The sequence below is a fragment of the Lampris incognitus genome, chromosome 12 (assembly GCF_029633865.1).
Source record: "Lampris incognitus isolate fLamInc1 chromosome 12, fLamInc1.hap2, whole genome shotgun sequence".
Classification (NCBI taxonomy): domain Eukaryota; kingdom Metazoa; phylum Chordata; class Actinopteri; order Lampriformes; family Lampridae; genus Lampris; species Lampris incognitus.
In genome coordinates, this window is record NC_079222.1 from 27,225,894 (window position 1) to 27,246,101 (window position 20,208).

The 20,208-nt window shown below is 42.8% G+C and overlaps 2 protein-coding genes across 2 annotated transcripts; both read left to right on the forward strand.

Annotated features, from left to right (window-relative positions):
* The first annotated feature begins 6,796 nt into the window (after positions 1–6,796).
* Positions 6,797–9,899, forward strand: LOC130121590 (myosin-2-like). Its single transcript, XM_056290433.1, has 10 exons — positions 6,797–6,862; positions 6,996–7,152; positions 7,246–7,273; positions 7,369–7,480; positions 7,576–7,668; positions 7,761–7,806; positions 8,997–9,095; positions 9,195–9,298; positions 9,438–9,576; positions 9,895–9,899. The coding sequence occupies exons 1-10, from the start codon at positions 6,797–6,799 to the stop codon at positions 9,897–9,899; spliced, it is 849 nt and encodes a 282-aa protein (XP_056146408.1).
* A 9-nt stretch (positions 9,900–9,908) lies between these two features.
* Positions 9,909–11,618, forward strand: LOC130121591 (myosin heavy chain, fast skeletal muscle-like). Its single transcript, XM_056290435.1, has 7 exons — positions 9,909–9,935; positions 10,081–10,217; positions 10,312–10,567; positions 10,681–10,923; positions 11,046–11,222; positions 11,313–11,458; positions 11,564–11,618. The coding sequence occupies exons 1-7, from the start codon at positions 9,909–9,911 to the stop codon at positions 11,616–11,618; spliced, it is 1,041 nt and encodes a 346-aa protein (XP_056146410.1).
* The last annotated feature ends 8,590 nt before the right edge of the window (positions 11,619–20,208 follow it).

Below are 20,208 nucleotides of genomic sequence, written 5' to 3' on the forward strand. Positions count from 1 at the left end.
TCTTTAAACCTTCCCTTATGTTACATGTAAAAGTTTATATTTTAAACCAATATACATAAAAGTGAAAAAATCAATGGCTTTTGAGATCATAGACATCTTTCATAAAATTCTTTGAATTAGGTTTTAAGCTCCACTTAAACATAGACTAATGGTTCAGGCTGAGATTTGTTGAATTTTATTTTAGGGTTTCCTATAAAATAAGATCGACAGCCCTACCCAAAAACACCTCCCTCTTAGCAAGTTTACAGTGCGCTCTATGCCCTGATGTCCCATGTTGTTATGTACATTTTCTAGAACTTGGTCCCTCAAACAACTAGGCACGAGTAACTGCCACACTTCTCCATGACGTGGGTCTGTGATAACCCTGTACAACAACCCTTCTCATTGTTGTATGCATATCCATTGTTTCAACAATCTTTTCACTTGACTAGACAGGGCTGCTCTCTCTCTGGGACATGGCCTCCTCCCCCGATCCCAAAATGCCCTAAACTCTTTTAGGGTGGGGTCACCGGCCTGAAAACCTACCAGCTCCTCTGTGGTATAACCTGGCAGTGTGGGGGTGTTGCCCTGTTTAGTACCTGTCTCACCAGACCTCGACTCCCCAGCACGGATCTGTCTCACTTTGTAACACTCCAGACCTCTAGAGACAAGACCAGGATCCAGAACTGTTCCTCGCTCAATCAGGTTACACACAGCGATACAGTTGTCAAAATCCGAGTCAGGGTCTGTTTCAGGCTCCCCTGCAAACTCCTGCCTAGAGAGAGCATCTGCGGCAGCATTACTGCAACCAGGACGGTACTTAACCTCGAAATCAAAAACAGACAGTAGGGCTACCCACCTCTGCTCTATAGCACCTAACTTGGCTGTCTTGAGGTGGCAGAGGGGATTGTTATCAGTCAGGACAACAAACTTTGAACCAAGCAAGTAACCCCTGAATTTTTCAGCAACTGCCCATTTTAAGGCAAGCAACTCCAACTTCATGCTACTATAATTACGGTCATTCTTCTCAGCCTGGCGTAGTCTGTGGCTAGCATATGCTATGACACGTCTGGTGTCACCTTGCTGCTGACACAATACAGCACCTAATCCATGCTGACTAGCATCTGTCTCAACTACGAATGGTTGTGTGAAGTCGGCAAAACCCAAAATGGGAGCAGAGGTAAGTTTTTCCTTTAACTGCTCAAAGGAAGAGTCACACTCTGGTGTCCACATGTTACAAAACTGGTGACCTACTTTCCCTGTTTTTTTCACACCTGAACATTTGTTGACTAGGTCATGCAGTGGCCCGGCAATCTGTGAGAAGCCTCGAATGAATCTCCTGTAGTAAGTAACTACAGAAACCCAAGAATGACTGCAGCTCTTTGGCAGTGGTTGGGACCTTCCAGTTCTTAACAGCAGAGACCTTGGAGGGGTCAGTTCCTATACCTTCTGCTGACACCTGATGACCCAAAAACTTTACTGACTGTTGTAGAAAAGCACACTTCTGCAACTTCACCTTAAGGCCCGTCTCTGCCAGTCTCTTAAACACAGTCTCAAGTCTCTCCAAATGCTGCTCAAATGTCTCTGAAAAAACCAAGATGTCATCTAGGTAGACCAGGAGTATCTGAAAAATGAGATCATTCATAGTAACTTGCATAAGTCTCTGAAATGTAGCTGGACCGTTACAAACACCAAAAGGCATTCTCACATACTCAGACAGACCAAACGGTGTAGTAAATGCAGTCTTAGTCCGATCTCTCTCATGCATAGCTACCTGGTGGTATCCGCTCGCCAGATCTATGGTCGAAAAGAACTTTGCCCCTCTCAGCGCATCAAAACTCTCATCAATTCTCGGGAGCAGGAATGCATCACGTCTTGTCTTTGAGTTGAGTTTCCTGTAATCGACACATAGCCTCAGACTACCATCTGCCTTTCTCACTAGTACTATGGGCGAAGCATAAGCACTGGAGCTTTCTTGAATGACCCCTTTTTTTAGCAGCTTGCCAATATGTTCCCTGACTTCACTGTACTGTGTGGGTGGGATTCGTCTGTATGGCTGTGTTACAGGTATGTCATCTGTCAGATGGATCTCATGTTGTACTTTGTCAGTGTGGCCTAGATCTTCATCTTCTGTTGCAAACACAAAAGAGTACTTCTCCAGTAACAAAGTCAGCTGTGCTTGCTGTTCTGGGCTACCACAAAAATTGAGCTTGCTGAGAATTTCCTGCACATCTGTCGGTGTTTCAGGGTGTTCACTGATACTCACTTGTTCAGTGTCTGCTGAGATTCTCTGGAACTGTACCTCACAAAGCTCATCACTTTTCACACAGTCTACCTGAGTCAAAACCCCTAGCCTAGTTCGTGGCCCTAGCCAGATATCTTCATCAGACATGTTCATGAATCGGACTGGAAAAATGTGATTGCCCGATGAAACCAAAGTAGGCACAACAACCAAACCTCCAGGAACGGGGACACCCACAGACTCCAGCAACAAAAAAGAACCATCCTCTTTCACGGTCCTGAGTCCCCTAGCCATAACTGTAGCAGCAGATGAAGCAGGTATATGAACTACATCCTTACCAGCTACCCTAGCGAAAGAGAGTCTGTCTGTTGCATGTACTGCATGAAGATGATTAAAAGCCTCTCTCCAGTTTGAGTCAAACCTCTCCTGCAGTGTGGTGTCAAACTCAGTGTGTGCTAGCTCTCTGCATTTTTTGACAATGTTCATCCCTATTAGACCTGGAACAGAGGAAGAGTGTTCAGAATCTTTAACTATCAGAAAACCTCGCTCTGGGATAGTCAGACCCATGGCTTCTACATAGCCCATATAGGGTATGTCTAATCCATTAGCTGCAGTGATCTTTAACCACTCAAATGCCGGGTGAATGTCTTCGCCTTTCACTGACAGGTGTTCCCTGAAAAAACTCTCAGAAATTGTACTGACCTGGCTACCAGTGTCAAGTAAGCAGGACACTGTAACACCTCGTAGTTTCACCTCAACAGTTTTACATTCTCCGACTGTACGCTCTAAGATCCTGCTTCTGTCTGGTGTCTCTTTTGGTGAGCCAGCTTCCTCCCCTCGAGTTGTGTGGCTCATGACAACTGAGGGTGCGAGTTTTCCTGCACTACAAAAAAACTAGGTGTTGCATCCCCTTGACCCCCTCTGGCCTGTGGGCATTTTCTTGCAATGTGACCTATGCCTCTACACTTGAAACAGATAGGCTGACCATCTGGTGTGAACTTTGGCTGGGGTCTAGGTCGTGGCTTGGGCTCTAGGAATGTCTGTTGAGTGCTGCGCTTACTCAGTTCACCTACAGCAAAGGCTAGATCAGTGAGTTTTTTGCCTAACTCTTCTAGCTGTTTTTCCTGATGGGCTACTGCTCTCCGAACATCATTTAATGCAGTACCTTGGTCATTGTTTGTTTTAATAGTAGAGAACTGGGTTTCTGGAACCTCTGATGTAACTTGGTTGCTCTTTATGACCCTGGGACGATGAGACCTGCTGTCCTCCATCTCCCACAGGAGGGCCTCGTTCCTCACATCTAGAAGACTGCTCTCTGGTTTGTCCCTAACCATTTTCCTGAGTTCACGCCTGAGTGCTGCTTCTCTTAAACCCTCAATAAACCGGTCTCTGAGCACAGTTTTCTCATTAGGTATTACATCTGTGGACTGTTTCACTACAGAGCTCAAAATCTGGGATAGTGCATGGGAGTAGTCACGGAGGTCTTCTCCATCAGTTTGGTTACGGTTGTAAAAGGTCTGCAAAAGCTGTGTGGAACTGCGCTTTTCCCCAAATGCATTGCTCAGGTAAGAGTATAAATCACTGGGCCCCACTGACTGACCCCTCATGCATAGTCTCACCTCTTCTAATGCAGGGCCACGCAATAGAGATAGTATATAGTCACATTGTTCTTCTGTTGTTTGCTCTCTGTATCTTAAAACCCTTTCAACCTCTTCAATAAACTCTTCGACAGATCTCCTGTCTGTACCACACTCCCCACTAAATGCTTGGATCTGGCGTTCTCTTGGAACGTAGATGTATGAACGTGTGGGTGCACTGTTATCACTTGCTCTCTGAGCCCTTGCTTCACCATTTAACCTGGTGAGCTCATCTCGCAGTCTGGCGAGCTCTTGCATGGTGGTCTGCATTTCTTCTGTAGCACCTTCACCTACACTCACCGGCCACTTTATTAGGCACACCTGTCCAACTGCTCGTTAACGCAAATTTCTAATCAGCCAATCACATGGCAGCAACTCAATGCATTTAGGCATGTAGACATGGTCAAGACGATCTGCTGCAGTTCAAACCGAGCATCAGAATGGGGAAGAAAGGTGATTTAAGTGACTTTGAACGTGGCATGGTTGTTGGTGCCAGACGGGCTGGTCTGAGTATTTCAGAAACTGCTGATCTACTGGGATTTTCACGCACAACCATCTCTAGGCTTTACAGAGAATGGTCCGAAAAAGAGAAAATATCCAGTGAGCGGCAGTTCTGTGGGCGAAAATGCCTTGTTGATGCCGGAGGTCAGAGGAGAATGGCCAGACTGGTTCGAGTTGACAGAAAGGCAACAGTAACTCAAATAACCACTCATTACAACCGAAGTATGCAGAAGAGCATCTCTGAACGCACAACACGTCGAACCTTGAGGCAGATGGGCTACGGCAGCAGAAGACCACACCGGGTGCCACTCCTGTCAGCTAAGAACAGGAAACGGAGGCTACAATTCGCACAGGCTCACCAAAATTGGACAACAGAAGATTGGAAAAACGTTGCCTGGTCTGATGAGTCTCGATTTCTGCTGCGACATTCAGATGGTAGGGTCAGAATTTGGCGTCAACAACATGAAAGCATGGATCCATCCTGCCTTTTATCAACGGTTCAGGCTGTTGGTGGTTGTGTAATGGTGTGGGGGACATTTTCTTGGCACACTTTGGGCCCCTTAGTACCAATTGAGCATCGTGTCAACGCCAAAGCCTACCTGAGTATTGTTGCTGACCATGTCCATCCCTTTATGACCACAGTGTTCCCATCTTCTGATGGCTACTTCCAGCAGGATAACGCGCCATGTCATAAATCTCGAATCATCTCAGACTGGTTTCTTGAACATGACAATGAGTTCACTGTACTCAAATGGCCTCCACAGTCACCAGATCTCAATCCAATAGAGCACCTTTGGGATGTGGTGGACTGGGAGATTCGCATCATGGATGTGCAGCCGACAAATCTGCAGCAACTGCGTGATGCTATCATGTCAATATGGACCGAACTCTCTGAGGAATGTTTCCAGTACCTTGTTGAATCTATGCCACAAAGGATTAAGGCAGTTCTGAAGGCAAAAGGGGGTCCAACCCGGTACTAGCAAGGGGTACCTAATAAAGTGGCCAGTGAGTGTATACCCGTTATGCCACCTGAGGTGTGGCCATTATCATTACGTGAACTCCCTTCATCACCAGAATCACTAGACATAATGATATATTAATCTTTACTCAGTCCAGTATAAATGAGGATATTTAGTTCAAAACCTGGTTCAAGGATACTACAAGGACAGTCTTTAACTTGGAGCCTTGCTGGATCTAGGTCTTTGTAGCTGAAGTTAGCACTGGAGTCCTCTGCGCTGGTACGGCTGAGTCGTGTGAAACAGGAAGCACCAGAACCTCGTAGAGCCCCTCACGTCGTCTCTCGCTGGTCACCACCTCCACAGCAGGATGGCTTCAGACTCAACACCAACGGACGTCATCAGCAATCTTCACCACTGCCGTATTTTTTATTTATTTTTTTAAGTAAAAATAAGCCACTCTGTTGCCAATTTAAAAAAAAAAATGTTTTAGCTACAACCCACTCCTGGTACCAAAATTATGTAGCCCGTGGAATTAGATACCACACAGGACACAATTACTTCCGGGGTTCTTGTAGCTTCAATTTTATTGTTTGAACCTTCGAATGCAGATCATTTTACTGAGTGCATAAATTCCTGTGTCTTTCGAGCAAACAGCTCATAAATGTTCACAGATGTGGCAAGTTTAACAGAAAAGATTATAAAAGGAAAATACAAGATACAAAATACGGTGCAAAATACGGCAGTGGACTATGTATGTTAAACAGGGTTTAACAAAGACATGTGGAACTTCCTGAAGATTGCGCAACTTCTCACTGTCAGTTACCTTTAAACAGAATTAAAATGCATATAAAACCTTTACATTTCCCTTACTACCCAAATACAATGGCATGGTGTGGCTTTATGCACGCCAACATTACCTTGTCATGCCTGCAATGGCGAACAGTGGTCGACGGCTTGCGCCCAAAATCACCGAACATCAACTCCAGTAGCGTCTAAATCAAACCATCATGTCCAATTACCGACATACAATATTGTTTGGAATAATGTTACAGGTATATTTCACAAGATATTTACACCTACTTACTACGGAGTCAGATCACCGTCACACCGCAATCTTCAGGTGGTTCACACAAGAAAAAAGAAAGAATACCCAAGATGCACTTGGATAACTTGCAGAAAGAGTACCCAAGATGCACTTGGATAACTTGCACGGAGTTACAATAAAAGTCCGCAACACTGCCACTTACTGGTCAAAACATGCAATGACAACCAAAACTATAAAAATACACTCACAATCTGCTTCACAATTTAAATACATCAAATTACATTTTACATGGCTTGAAAGTGTAACAATTACATATATTAACAGTTAAACTATACTAAATTTAAGTGGAAAATAATTTAACATATTTAACAGATTTACCACCCGGCTACACATGCTTTAGGAGAAAACAGTTAAGGAGGATGATGTGACCCCAATGAACCCTCCCAAGTTCGACAAAATTGAGGACATGGCCATGATGACCCATTTCAATGAAGCCTCTGTGCTGTATAACCTCAGAGCGTTATGCCGCATAGATGATTTACGTGAGAAAGCGTACTGGCTAAAGAACAATATTCATCTAGGACCCATGGACAGCATGTGATAAATGTTCATCTGTCTCTCATCTCTCTTAGACCTACTCTGGGCTCTTCTGTGCCACCGTGAACCCCTACAAGTGGCTCCCAGTGTATGATTCTGAGGTTGTTGCTGCCTACAGAGGCAAAAAACGTATGGAGGCTCCACCCCATATCTTCTCTGTCTCTGACAATGCCTATCAGAACATGCTCACTGGTACGTCCTAGTCATAAAAATATATTAATTGACATTGCAATGAATTTCTTCTACATAAATAAAAAACACATTTATTTCCTTTTCCTTTAACAGACAGGGAGAACCAGTCTATCTTGATCACGTACGTTTCACATTTGTTGACCCTCTATAATACCAACATGATCAAAGACATTGAGTAAATTCTATTAATCTGTGTATTTATAAATCTTTACCCAGTGGAGAATTTGGTGCTGGAAAGACTGTGAACACTAAGTGTGTCATTCAGTACTTTGCCACAATCTCTGTGGGTGGAGACAAGAAGAAGGTCCAAACTTCTGGGAAGATGCAGGTATATATTCTCAAGTACTTTTCAAACAAATTAGAAACATTCCTGGAGTTAAATATGTGCTGACATCAACATTATATGTAAAACTCCACTTGTAGGGCTCACTGGAGGATCAGATTATTGCAGCCAATCCCTTGCTGGAGGCTTACGGTAATGCCAAGAATGTGAGGAATGACAACTCCTCTCGCTTTGTAAGTGTGGATAACCATAAATGTATATTGAATGTTCTGGATTGTATAATGCTTCTGTAGTGGGATGCTAAAAATTATCCTTTCCCTAACAGGGTAAATTCATCAGAATCCATTTCGGCACTTCTGGTATTGAGACTTGTAAGTATCAATCATATGTGCTAAACTTAAACAATAGAATATAAGACAGAGTTTGTGACCTTGAATAACATCATGGGCTGTGATTTGCTTGCAGGCAAAAACCGAGGGATGGTACTGCACAGTTATCACAGCCATGATTTTATTGCAATAACACACAACATTAAGTGTTATATTTTATTTTCACAACTGTTCAACACAGTTAATAACATAAACCCAGCAATATCGTTTTAGGTGCTATGGGCAATTTATTCCACTAAAAAAGTAGCTCCACCACAAGTCGCAGAAATTGCAATGCAACATGGTTCAAGCAATGCAGTGGGAAAAATATCACTAGACAATAATATCACTACTTGCAATTTAACAAATAACATACATTATTAAAATGACTATTATGCATGTTCAGTAGGTAAGAAAAGGTAGGTAAGAAGGTTTGTAGGTAAGAAAATCATAGAAAGCTGAATCAGTTGATCTGGACACAATGTTTATTGAGAGAGAAATGTTACATCACTTATCTAAGTGACCTCTTCAGTCTCAACTGAAAACTACAAACCAAGTTATTAATTGCTTTATCATTCCACTTAATCCCTTCAGTCTTATAAGGGTAGAGATACCTTCAATCAGTTGAGATTTAAGAGGTCACTTAGATAAATAATGAAACGTTTCTCTCTCAATAAACATTGTGTCCAGATCAACTGATTCAATTTTCTGTGATTATTAAAATTAATAAGAGTAAACATGTATTTAATGACAACATTAGTAAAAAATGCAAACTACGTTGCTTCATTTAATGAAATAATTGCTTTGGTAAATCTTAATCATTACACTGATGTCCATTGTGTAGATAGAGAAAGTGAGTGTGTAGGATCGTTATCACATTATAGTTTTATTAACTGGTCTTCTCCAACTGAAGCGAATCCATCAAAAATTAGGGTAAATCAACATTAAACCAAAATTGATAATTTGATACATATCCATTGTTGACACAGTCACTTGATGACAACCGCTGACATCGGCTGTTGGTGAAATCAGCCATTACAAGCAGAATAGAGGTGAAGTGATACAGTAACTGTGATGTTATCGTAAATAACACATAGATCTCGGCCAATCAGATTGCTTGATCACAATCCACTGTTGTATAAATTATTACAATATTGGTTAGGTAGAGTTTTAAACATGAATAACACTTACAGATCTGCTGGAGAAGTCCAGAGTGACATTCCAGCTTCCAGATGAGAGAGGCTACCACATCTTCTACCAGATGATGACCAACCACAAACCTGAGCTGATTGGTAAGCTGAATAACAGCAAGTAGAAAATGACTACAAACCAAGTAGTTAATTGCTTTAACATTCCACTTAATAATCCCTTCAATCTTTCCAAATTTATAGAAATGACGCTCATCACCACCAACCCATATGATTTCCCCATGTGCAGCCAGGGTCAGATCAGTGTGGCTAGCATTGATGACAAAGAAGAGTTGCTTGCTACTGATGTTAGTGATCTTCACTTTAACATCCAAACAGCATTTTTTTCATCTATTTTCTTTTGAGTATTTAACTGTAGGTATCCTGTGAAATACGATGTCTAATTTAGATTTTTTTATTAAATGTCACTACCTGTTGTAAATGCAGACAGCCATTGATATCCTGGGCTTCACCAATGATGAGAAGATGTACATCTATAAGCTGACAGGTGCTGTGCTTCACCATGGTAACATGAAGTTCAAGCAGAAGCAGCGTGAGGAGCAAGCTGAGCCAGATGGCAATGAGGGTGAGTATTACATTTATTCTGGATGCGGATAAGTTCAAAATGATGACATTTCATTAACATTGAAGGTTTTATTTTCCTTGATGACAAATTTAACAATGTCAAAACAATTATTGTTAGGTTAATAGTCCTGCCATAAAAGAATGTCTTACCCTGGGTAATGCACTGTGGCTTCCCACTGCTCCCACGTAGTTAGGATGGAGAGGACTTATTTCCCCACAGAGATCAACAAAGTCATATTAATAAACCTTAATCATTTAAGATTGCTTATCTGCTGGGCCTTAACTCTGCTGACATGCTGAAGGCTCTGTGCTACCCCAGAGTAAAGGTCGGAAATGAGTATGTCACAGACTGCGGCTCAGGTGATCAATTGATGTTGATCACGAGCAGTACAAGTTTGGACATACCAAGGTAAACATTACTGTCACATTATGATGAAGCAATAAAATTGAATTCCATTCATAGCTGAAAAACAGTCGAATATGATATTTGTTTTACCCTCCTCAGGTGTTCTTCAAAGCTGGTCTGCTGGGTACTCTTGAGGAGATGCAAGATGAGAAGCTTGCTTCTCTGGTCACCATGACTCAGGCCCTCTGCCGTGCTTACCTAATGATAAAGGAGTTTGCTAAAATGATGGAGTGGAGGTATGTTCCAAGAAATAAATTCAAAAATACAAATTCATGAAATATGCAGTCTCAGAATTATGTTGTCCATAATAATAATATATTCATCCCTTAGGGAAGCCATTTACACCCTCCAGTACAACGTCCGTTCTTTTATGAATGTCAAACACTGGCCACGGATGAAGGTGTACTACAAGATCAAGCCTCTTTTGAAGACTGCTGAAACTGAGAAGGAGCTTGCCAGTATGAAGGAGAACTATGACAAAATGAAATCAGACCTGGCTGCTGCTGTGGCCAAGAAGAAAGAACTGGAAGAGAAGATGGTTTCTGTTGTGCAAGAGAAGAATGACCTGCAGCTACAAGTGGCATCTGTTAGTAGATTCAATCGACAGCTTTATTTCTGAATTTAAACAGAGCTTATGTTGACATCCTCCATATTTATTTATTTTTTATTATTGTTTTTTTATGCTTATTTGTTAACTAGGAATCAGAGAATCTGTCAGATGCTGAGGAGAGATGTGAAGGATTTATCAAGAGCAAGATCCAACTGGAGGCTAAACTCAAAGACACAACCGAGAGGCTGGAGGATGAGGAGGAAATTAATGCTGAGCTGACTGCCAAGAAGAGGAAGTTGGAGGATGAATGCTCTGAGCTTAAGAAAGACATTGATGACCTGGAGCTTACCTTGGCCAAAGTGGAGAAGGAGAAACATGCCACCGAGAACAAGGTTCATGAGTGTCCATTTATTTTGCTAATATGTCAACCAGTATCAATAAGAATATAATAATCTATTTGTTAGGTGTCTTGAGCCGTCTAATAAATTCGATTTGATTTGATTTGCATATGTAGGTGAAGAACCTGACTGAAGAGATGGCCTCTCAGGATGAAAGCATTGCTAAGCTGACAAAGGAGAAGAAAGCCCTTCAAGAGGCACATCAACGGACTCTTGATGATCTGCAGGCAGAAGAAGATAAAGTCAATACTTTGACCAAATCCAAAACCAAGCTTGAGCAGCAAGTGGATGATGTGAGACTTTCAAAGTTTAATTAGGAATTAAGATTTTTAAAAGTGATGTGTCTGATCTTGAAATTTAATTAAAAATATGTTAATTTGCAGCTTGAAGGTTCTCTGGAGCAAGAGAAGAAACTCCGCATGGACCTTGAGAGAGCCAAGAGAAAGCTCGAGGGTGATCTGAAACTGGCTCAAGAATCTATCATGGACCTTGAGAATGACAAACAGCAGTCTGACGAGAAACTGAAGAAGTAATTGTTTAAATAACAATTGTGGCTAAGATTTTATAATATATTTAGAGTATACATTTTAGGATTAGAATCTTACAACTGATGTAACTTCAATTTATTCTTTAGGAAGGACTTTGAGACAAGCCAGCTTCTGAGTAAGATTGAGGATGAACGATCTTGATGAACGAAGAAAATCAAGGAGCTCCAGGTTTTTTTTTTCAAGTTTTTAATAAACCTTGTTTTTCGTCTTTAAACCTTCCCTTATGTTACATGTAAAAGTTTATATTTTAAACCAATATACATAAAAGTGAAAAAATCAATGGCTTTTGAGATCATAGACATCTTTCATAAAATTCTTTGAATTAGGTTTTAAGCTCCACTTAAACATAGACTAATGGTTCAGGCTGAGATTTGTTGAATTTTATTTTAGGGTTTCCTATAAAATAAGATCGACAGTTGGATAAAGAACAATATGGTAAATATTACATTAGTTGTCTGTTTCCTTTTATTGCTCGCCAATTGCATTTAGAGCTCATATCTCTTTATTCACTTAGCAAAGCAAATGTGAAGGAGTTGTTGGCATTGTGGCAGATATATTACACAATCGTGAGAACACACTTTACAGAACAGATTATTCCAACACACTATAGACCCTTATCGCGTGACGTACAAACTGCGTTGTAAACGAGGCAAACGCGCAGAACGTGTGGCAAAACATAGTCGAGAAACAACGTGTGTACCTATGAAATTCACAGATGAAAACTTAAAATTAAATAGAGAAAAGTTAGAAATTTGGGAAAATAGAAATCCCAGAATATGTTGAAGGTCTAAGCAAGGACGACAGAAAGCATTAAAAGTTGAAACTTACACTAAGCCCTGGAGAAAAACTTCCCCATCCGTTTATGCTTGCTGAAGCTCAGTGGACGATTGATATCACGATGTTGCCAAACATCGGCTGGAGGGATGGGACTGAATACCTCATAGACACACCAAGTATATTTACGAAAGAATCAAAGAAGCCATACAAGTCTTTAGAAGCATATGGTTAATTTGTTGGTGGACACGGGGCTGGTCGACAAGGCCCAGGCCTAGAGCCCAAATTTCCGAGGGGGCCCAAAATTATGGGGTAAGGGGGGGGTATATTTTAAAATTATTATTATTATTATTTTATTAGTGTAAACTACTAATAAGACCCGTTAGCCCCTAGCTAACGGGTCTGGCCCTTTAGCCGAGCGGTTAGTGATGTCGCCTTGTGGTGCAGTACTCCCTGTATCGAATCCCGCACCGGGCAAGAAAATAACCGGTTACTTTAGTAGCATTTTTTTAACATATCAACAATTTCTATGACACTTGCATGCCAAATAAATATACGTCTATCAATCAGGAATAATGTTTACGCCATAAAAAGAAATAACACAAATGAAACCGTGCTATTGTTCGTCTAACTCCAAGAAGTACATCTCCCAGGAAGCCATACCGGATTTGCGTTCAACTTGTACGTTAATAGAAGTTGCAGCAGAGAAACAGTATCCACGCAGATTAATTTTGGAAAAGAGTTAGAGAATGCAGTCAGGTGCAGCAAAGCGTAATAAAAGAAAACAAGAAGAAGCAGAGGCTGAACGCCAAAGAGGGCTATTTGAAAAATATTTGCCTCCAGCACTGGTCTCGACACCTCCAAGGCCTGAAAGTGCTCCCGCCTCAACACAAGTCTGTCCACCTCCACCGTTGCCTGGCTCAAGCGCCACGGAAGACTGCCCCCTGGTGGCAATAACGGTGTGACTTTGCAGTTGAAGGGCTACGGCAGGGACCCTGCTCAATGGACAGACATTAACGAAGAAATAGCATAATATTTCAGCCGGAAAAAGGCGGAGCAGAACCTTGGAGATTTTAGTGCATCAGAAGGGTATTGTAGCGAATTCGGGGGACAATGCAACCACAGGAACTGCCGCGGCCGGGACGCGAACACGTATCGCCCGCACTGCAGGAGGCATCGCTAACCGCTAGACTTAAGGGTCAGATCCGCGTGCCAGCGGCCAGCGTGTCTTCTTATCCATGCACGTGTAACCCGCACTTTGCGTTCGGCCGTCGTCTCCCTACACGCCCTGGGACTCTGCGTTGTGTTTGTTGTAGTATGATGTTTGCGTGGAAAAGGAAGGAGGCGGAGGCTTGGGATCGTGGCTGAGACCTGGACACTTTATTGGCACTCGCTTACACTTCACCTCTCATCAATCAGCTGGCCGCTGGCCTCATCATACTCACAGCTTCCGGCAGAAGAAACAAAAAAAACATTTTTCTTTCTCAATAAAATTAAAATAAAAAGTGCAAATGTGCAAATAAACACATCTCATATCAAAATGCTACCTTACGGCAAAACCAAAGCAAATGTTATCCATTATAAATTAAATAAGGCACCTATTACCCATAAAATTAAACAAAAAACCATGGATAATCTGCTCAAATAATACTGCATCCTGCGTTATATGCCATGCTAATGCTCAACAGGCTAGCCAACACTTTTTGTCACATTTCTCTTGCCAAATACAATGTTCGACATCAAACTTTAACTAGGTTATAAGCAAACTTGTCTATTAACACCACAGAATAAACAGTTAGACAATATGTGCGATATAAATCAATATGTTTATGATAATGCAGACCGCCAGTAACACTGCTCACCTTCCGGCAGAAGAAACAAAAAAAACATTTGATCAACGTAGCCTTTTGCCCGGGACAAGAACTAGGGGTACGGTGTTGCAAAAGGGACAAACATCGCCATTTGCGGCATTCCCAGGGGAACATACAGCGTAACAGTGCCACCCTGTGGCGGATTTACATTACTACCTTACACACGTTACACTACCCCCCTCCTTCGGGAAGCGCGTCCCCGCGCTTAAGCATATCAGCTCCTTCACGCCTCAGGGCGCATGCGCTTCCGATGGCCTTACGGTCGCTCCCTCCCACTTCTGACACCAATGTAGCGAATTCGGGGGACAACGCGACCACAGGAACTGCCGCGGCCGGGAAGCGAACCCGTATCGCCCGCACCGCAGGAGGCATCGCTAACCGCTCGACTAAAGGGTCAGACCCGCGAGCCAGCGGCCAGCGTGTCTTCTTATCCGTGCACGTTACAGTATTTATGGCGACAAGGCGACTGAAAAATGAACACTTTTTCAGAAGTACACAACATGGTGAGTTGCTAGCTAGAGAGTGGTTTGTTTACTCGCAATCTACCGGTGACGTGTTCTGTTACGTTTGCAAACTATTCATTATCTTTAACCGCTTATTCTGCTCTCAGGGTTGCGGGGATGCTGGAGCCTATTCCAGCAGTCATTGGGCGGCAGGCCCGTGGAGACACCCTGGACGGGCCGCCAGGCCATCACAGGGCTATTTGCAAACTATTCAAGAAATCCAGTGCCCTCACATCAGGGTATAATGACTGGAAAAATGCCACTTCCCGTTGGTGTGAACATGACAGTTCGGCTGATCACCTTAAAGCAATCCTCTGGGGTTTCTTCCTATTTTTTTCTCCCTGTTAAAGAGTTTTATTTTTAGGGAGTTGTTCCTTATCCGATGTGAGGATGTTGTATTGCTGTAATGCCCCCTCAAGCAAATTTGTAATTTGTGACATTGGGCTAAACAAATAAAATTGACTTGGTTTGACTTGACAGCCTCCGAGAGAGAGATCTGTCTTCTGGATGGGGAATAGTGAAAATGCATCATAGACAAATGTCGTAATCTTATTGCAAATTAGAAACGGAGTTGGTGAGATAAAATGTGCAAGATAAAGTTTATGTAGCCTCGGAAATTTATTTTCTTAATTGCTCCAGTACCGATAGCAGAACCATTAATTCCAGAGCTTATCAATACTACGGTCTTTAATAATCTAGCCCGTTTAATAACGGGTTTCGGTACCCATCCCAATTGCCTATGCAAATTCGGTGTTTGGCCCTTTAAAATAATGGCTCGTGAGATTGTAGACAGCTTTCATAATATTCCCTGAATTGAGTTGAAAGCTTCACTCAAACATATACTAACCGTGCAGGCACGAATACTATGTTAGCTTGTTTCATGATTTTTTTTATTTTTTTACAGAATCTGGCCAAAAGATGTCAACGAGTCATCTCACCTCTCCCTCCAAAGGCAAGTTAGTTGTCAGTAAGTTTCTTCCAATGAATATCAGGTCATCTAATTAATTAACATCATTAAGAACTCAGATATTCTTATTGACTTACCACAGTAAATATGAAGGAGTTGGTAGTATTGTTGAAGATATATATATTACACATATGTGTGTATTAACAATTTACAGTATAATTCCAAACCATTGAGATAGGGTCACCAGGTCATCACATGAAGGTACCAGTATCACACATATGATATTTAAGTAACGCTGCCAGAGAAATTATTTTTATCTTGGAATGTTAAAGTCTAATCAGTTATTAAAGAGCCAATTTTTTTTTGTTCAATGTTACTATCCTATATTTCATGACATTGAGAGCATAGTGGTTTTTATTGGTTTTTTTTTTGTTTTTTTTTGTTTTTTGTGGGGAAGTTGTAAACAACTCTCTTCTTCTGACTCTGTGTTGGGATGACTAATTATTTAGATTGTAATTATTTCTATAAAGTGAGAAAAAAATAGGAAGAGAGTAAGTAGGAAGACTGCTCTTCATTCAGAACAAGAGAGTATAATTTTAGGTAAATGGTTACTTACCCATTGTTAAATTTTTTTGAAAATAGATTCAAAACCTTTCAGGGTTACAGCATTGTGGAACGTGCCACAAGTCACATCCTGGCAAGATGAAACCAAATGGCACCATTCCTTCACAACAAGTCATCAAGGAGCCTAAAAGAACTGAAACTCCGGAGCGCATGTTTAAATGTATTCTTCGATCAGTCCATTTTTTATACCACTTAATCCAATTCAAGGGTTTGGGGTGCTGAGCCCTGTCCCAGCAGGCAGTGGTTGGAAGGCAGGGAGACATCCTGTACAGGTCCTCAGCAAAACACACTTGCTTGCTTGCTGGTTGTCCATCGTGCCCGATGATGACCATCTTCTTCTATTTGTGGGTCCTTTGGTGGCTGAATAGTCCGATCCTGGATGCACAGTTATGGTTGCAGACCGGGCATGTAAAAGTGGTGCTGGAGGGGGTAGGGGTAGCTTTGCGAGCATGCCTCTTCGCACGCTTTGCTACACGGTGTTGTGTGCGCTGGTTTTCCATGTACTTCACTCCCTTTGAGATGTGAGAGCGCCAGGTTGTGCGGCAGAAAGCAAGTTCCTCCAAAGAAGAGGGGTTGATCTGACATCTTTTTAGTGTGGTCTTCATTTGGTCTTTGAACCGCTTCTTCTGCCCACCAGCGGTGCGTTGGCCAAGGCGTAGTTGGCCGTAGAAGACTTTTCATGGGAGTCGTTCGCTGGGCATGCGGATAACATGCCCAAGCCACCTTAGTTGATGGTGTTTTAGGGTAGACTCCACGCTGCAGCTGCCTGCCCGCTCCAACACCTGTGTGTGTGGCACTCTGTCCTCCCAAGTAATGCCGAGGATCCTCTGGAGACATTTTACATGGAAGGCCTCCAGGCTTCTGAGATGGTGGCTGTAGATGGTCCATGCCTCACATCCATAGAGTAGTGTGGAGAGGCACACTGCTCTGTAAACAAGCACTTTGGTGTGGAGATTGAGGTTGCTGTTTTGGAAAACCCTTCTCCTTAGACGGCCAAAAGATGTTGAGGCTTGTTTGAGGCGGTGCTGAATCTCATCGTCTATTGTGCAGGTGTCGGATAGCATACTTCCCAGATATTTGAAGGCAGGAACAGTGGCCAGTTGTTGCCCTTCTGCTGTGAAGGTTGTTGGGTGGTTTGGGAGGCCGGCAGTCAACTGACAGATTACCTCTGTCTTTTGGGTGTTAATAATCAGTCCCATTCAGCTGTATGCAGTTACAACTGCCGACAGAGTGTTTTGTAGAGCTTCTGGTGTGTGAGCTACCAGGGCACAATCGTCGGCATACTGTAGCTCAATAATGGTCTCAGAGGTCACCTTGGTGGTTGCCTGAAACCTCCTGATGTTGAATAGGTTTCCATCGAGCCTGAAGTCAATGGTAACTCCAGCCTGCTTCTCCAGCCTCCTTCGTAACAGTGTTGTAACAGAGACTAAGAAGATATTGAACAGGACTGGGGCTAGCACACAGCCTTGTCTGACTCCAGTCTGCACACTACCACTCGGGCCATCATTCCTGAGTGAAACTGTCCAAGGATGGTAAGAAACTTGGGTGGACATCCAAATTTCTTCAGGACTTGCCACAGCAGGGCCCAGTTAACTGTATCAATTGCCTTTGAGAGGTCTATGAATGCTATGTATAGATCCTTGTGCTGTTCTCTGCATTTCTCCTGGAGCTGGCGTGTCACAAAGATCATGTCAACGGTCCCTCTATCCTTTCGGAAGCCGCATTGTGACTCTGGTATGACCTGTTCGGCTATTGCGAGTGTTAGTCTGCGGAGCATGAGCTTGGCTAGAGCCTTTCCAGCAAAACACACACACACACACACACACACACACACACACACACACACACACACACACACACACACACACACACACACACACACACACACACACACACACACACACACACACACACACACACACTATTCAAACCTATTATACAATTTAGAGACTCCAGACACCTGACATTTGTGACTTTGGACTGTGGGACCAGAGGAAGAGGTTTAAGCCATTTATGCTTAAATTGACTAAACTTGCAAATATATTCGTCTCTGCAAAAATATGGCTGTGTTGCTTCACTTTTAAAAATGTCTTACATTAATATCAAACACTCCTCTGTGATATCTTGAATTATCTTGAATTATATTATGTTAACTCTTAATTTATTTTGTTCACGGAATGATAATTCATGTAGCGGAATCAAGTAAAGCTATCTCTTCCTAATTAATAAAGGTTGCATCGGTTGGTCGCTCCTGCAGATTTCTCCTCCATAACATCGGGAGGATTCGCCCATTCTTCACCGACGAGACGGCACAGGGCCTCATCCAGTCTCCGGTCATCTCCCGGCTGGACTACGGCAGCTCCCTCCTTGCTGGCGCCCCGGCGTCGGCCATCAGACCTCTGGAGCTTGTTCATAAAGCTGCAGCTCGTCTGGTGTCCAACCACCCTAAGTTCTCCCGCACAACTCCCCTTCTCATGTCCCTACACTGGCTCCCAGTAGCTGCTCGCATCCAGTTTAAGACTCTGGTGCTAGCCTACACGGCAGTGAAAGGAACAGCTCCTTCCTATATCCAGGCCATGGTCAAGCCCTACACCCCCGCCCGACCACTTCGCTCTGCTGCCTCGGGACGCCTGGTTGCCCCGTCGCTCAGAGGCCCCTGCTGCCGATCAACCTGGTCACGGCTCTTTTCTGTCCTGGCCCCACAGTGGTGGGATGAACTCCCCACTGATGTCAGGACAGCGGAGTCGCTGCCCATCTTTCGGCGCAGGTTGAAAACTCACCTCTTCGAGAACTACTGCCCTGTTACTTGCTCTTAGCACTTATTGTATTCACTCATTTAAAAAAAAAATCTCTTTCTTGTGCTTTTACTTTAACACTGGTTTTGCTCTTAGATGCTTGTTTAGAGAGAAGATGCACTTATGACCTCTGATGGCTAGTAGTTCTCCTGATTTCCTACGTTAAATGCACTTATTGAAAGTCACTTTGGATAAAAGCGTCGGCTAAATGACTGTAATGTAATGTAATCTCATCATCAGCCACTTCTCCGAGGTCAGGTGGTGGTGGCAGCAAGCTAAGTAGGACACTCCAGACATCCCTCTCCCCAGCAACGCCCTCAATCTCCTCCTGGGGATCCCAAGGCGTTCCCAGGCCAGATTGGACATGTAGTCACTCTAGCGAGTTCTGGGTCTACCCCGGGGTCTCCCCCCATTAAGAAAGATAAAATATTAATTACTGTCATTACAGAATACATCAGGTTGATGAACATGCAGTGACAGAAATGCAATCCAAAACTTTATATAAATACATGAAACACAACACCAACTATCAGCATGTGCCTGAATGGATATGGTGCCCTGGCTGAAGTCTTAAAAGGTTTATAAGCATTAGGCGTGCCAAAAAAGGGCTGCCAATTATGGTTGTAATGTGGCAGGCACTACTTTTTAACATTGAGCTGATCTATTTATACATTTTGATTTGTTAGACATGTCAGATTAATTATCTGATTTAAAAGTATTAATGGTGTGTGTTTTCTCTGCTGGATGCAGTTAGTGGGTTCTGGCAGATACCATTAGACACAGAGAATGCTAAACTGACCACATTTATTACACCATTCAGAAGATATTTTTTCAATAGACCTCTCACTACAAGACCTATGCCGACTAAAGCGGCCTACGTCCTGGTTTAACAATGATACACGTGCTTTTAAGCAGGCCTGCAAGAGACTAGAATTTAAAAGGCGAAGATCAGAAGTGGAAGTTTTTTTTACTTATCTTATCATGAGTGTTTATTTAAATACAAACATGCTTTATCTGCTGCGAAAGCAGGGGGTCTCTTCCACTTTATCAATATTAATAAACATAATCCCAGATTTCTCTTTGACACTGCAGCTAAATTTCCTAAAAAGTAGCCATCTATTAGCTGCTCACCATTCACCGCCTATGAGTCGTCCCGGGTCGTCCTCTATGTGGAGTTTGCATGTTCTCCCCGTGTCTGCGTGGGTTTCCTCTGGGGGCTCCGGTTTCCTCCCACAGTCCAAAGACATGTAGGTCAGG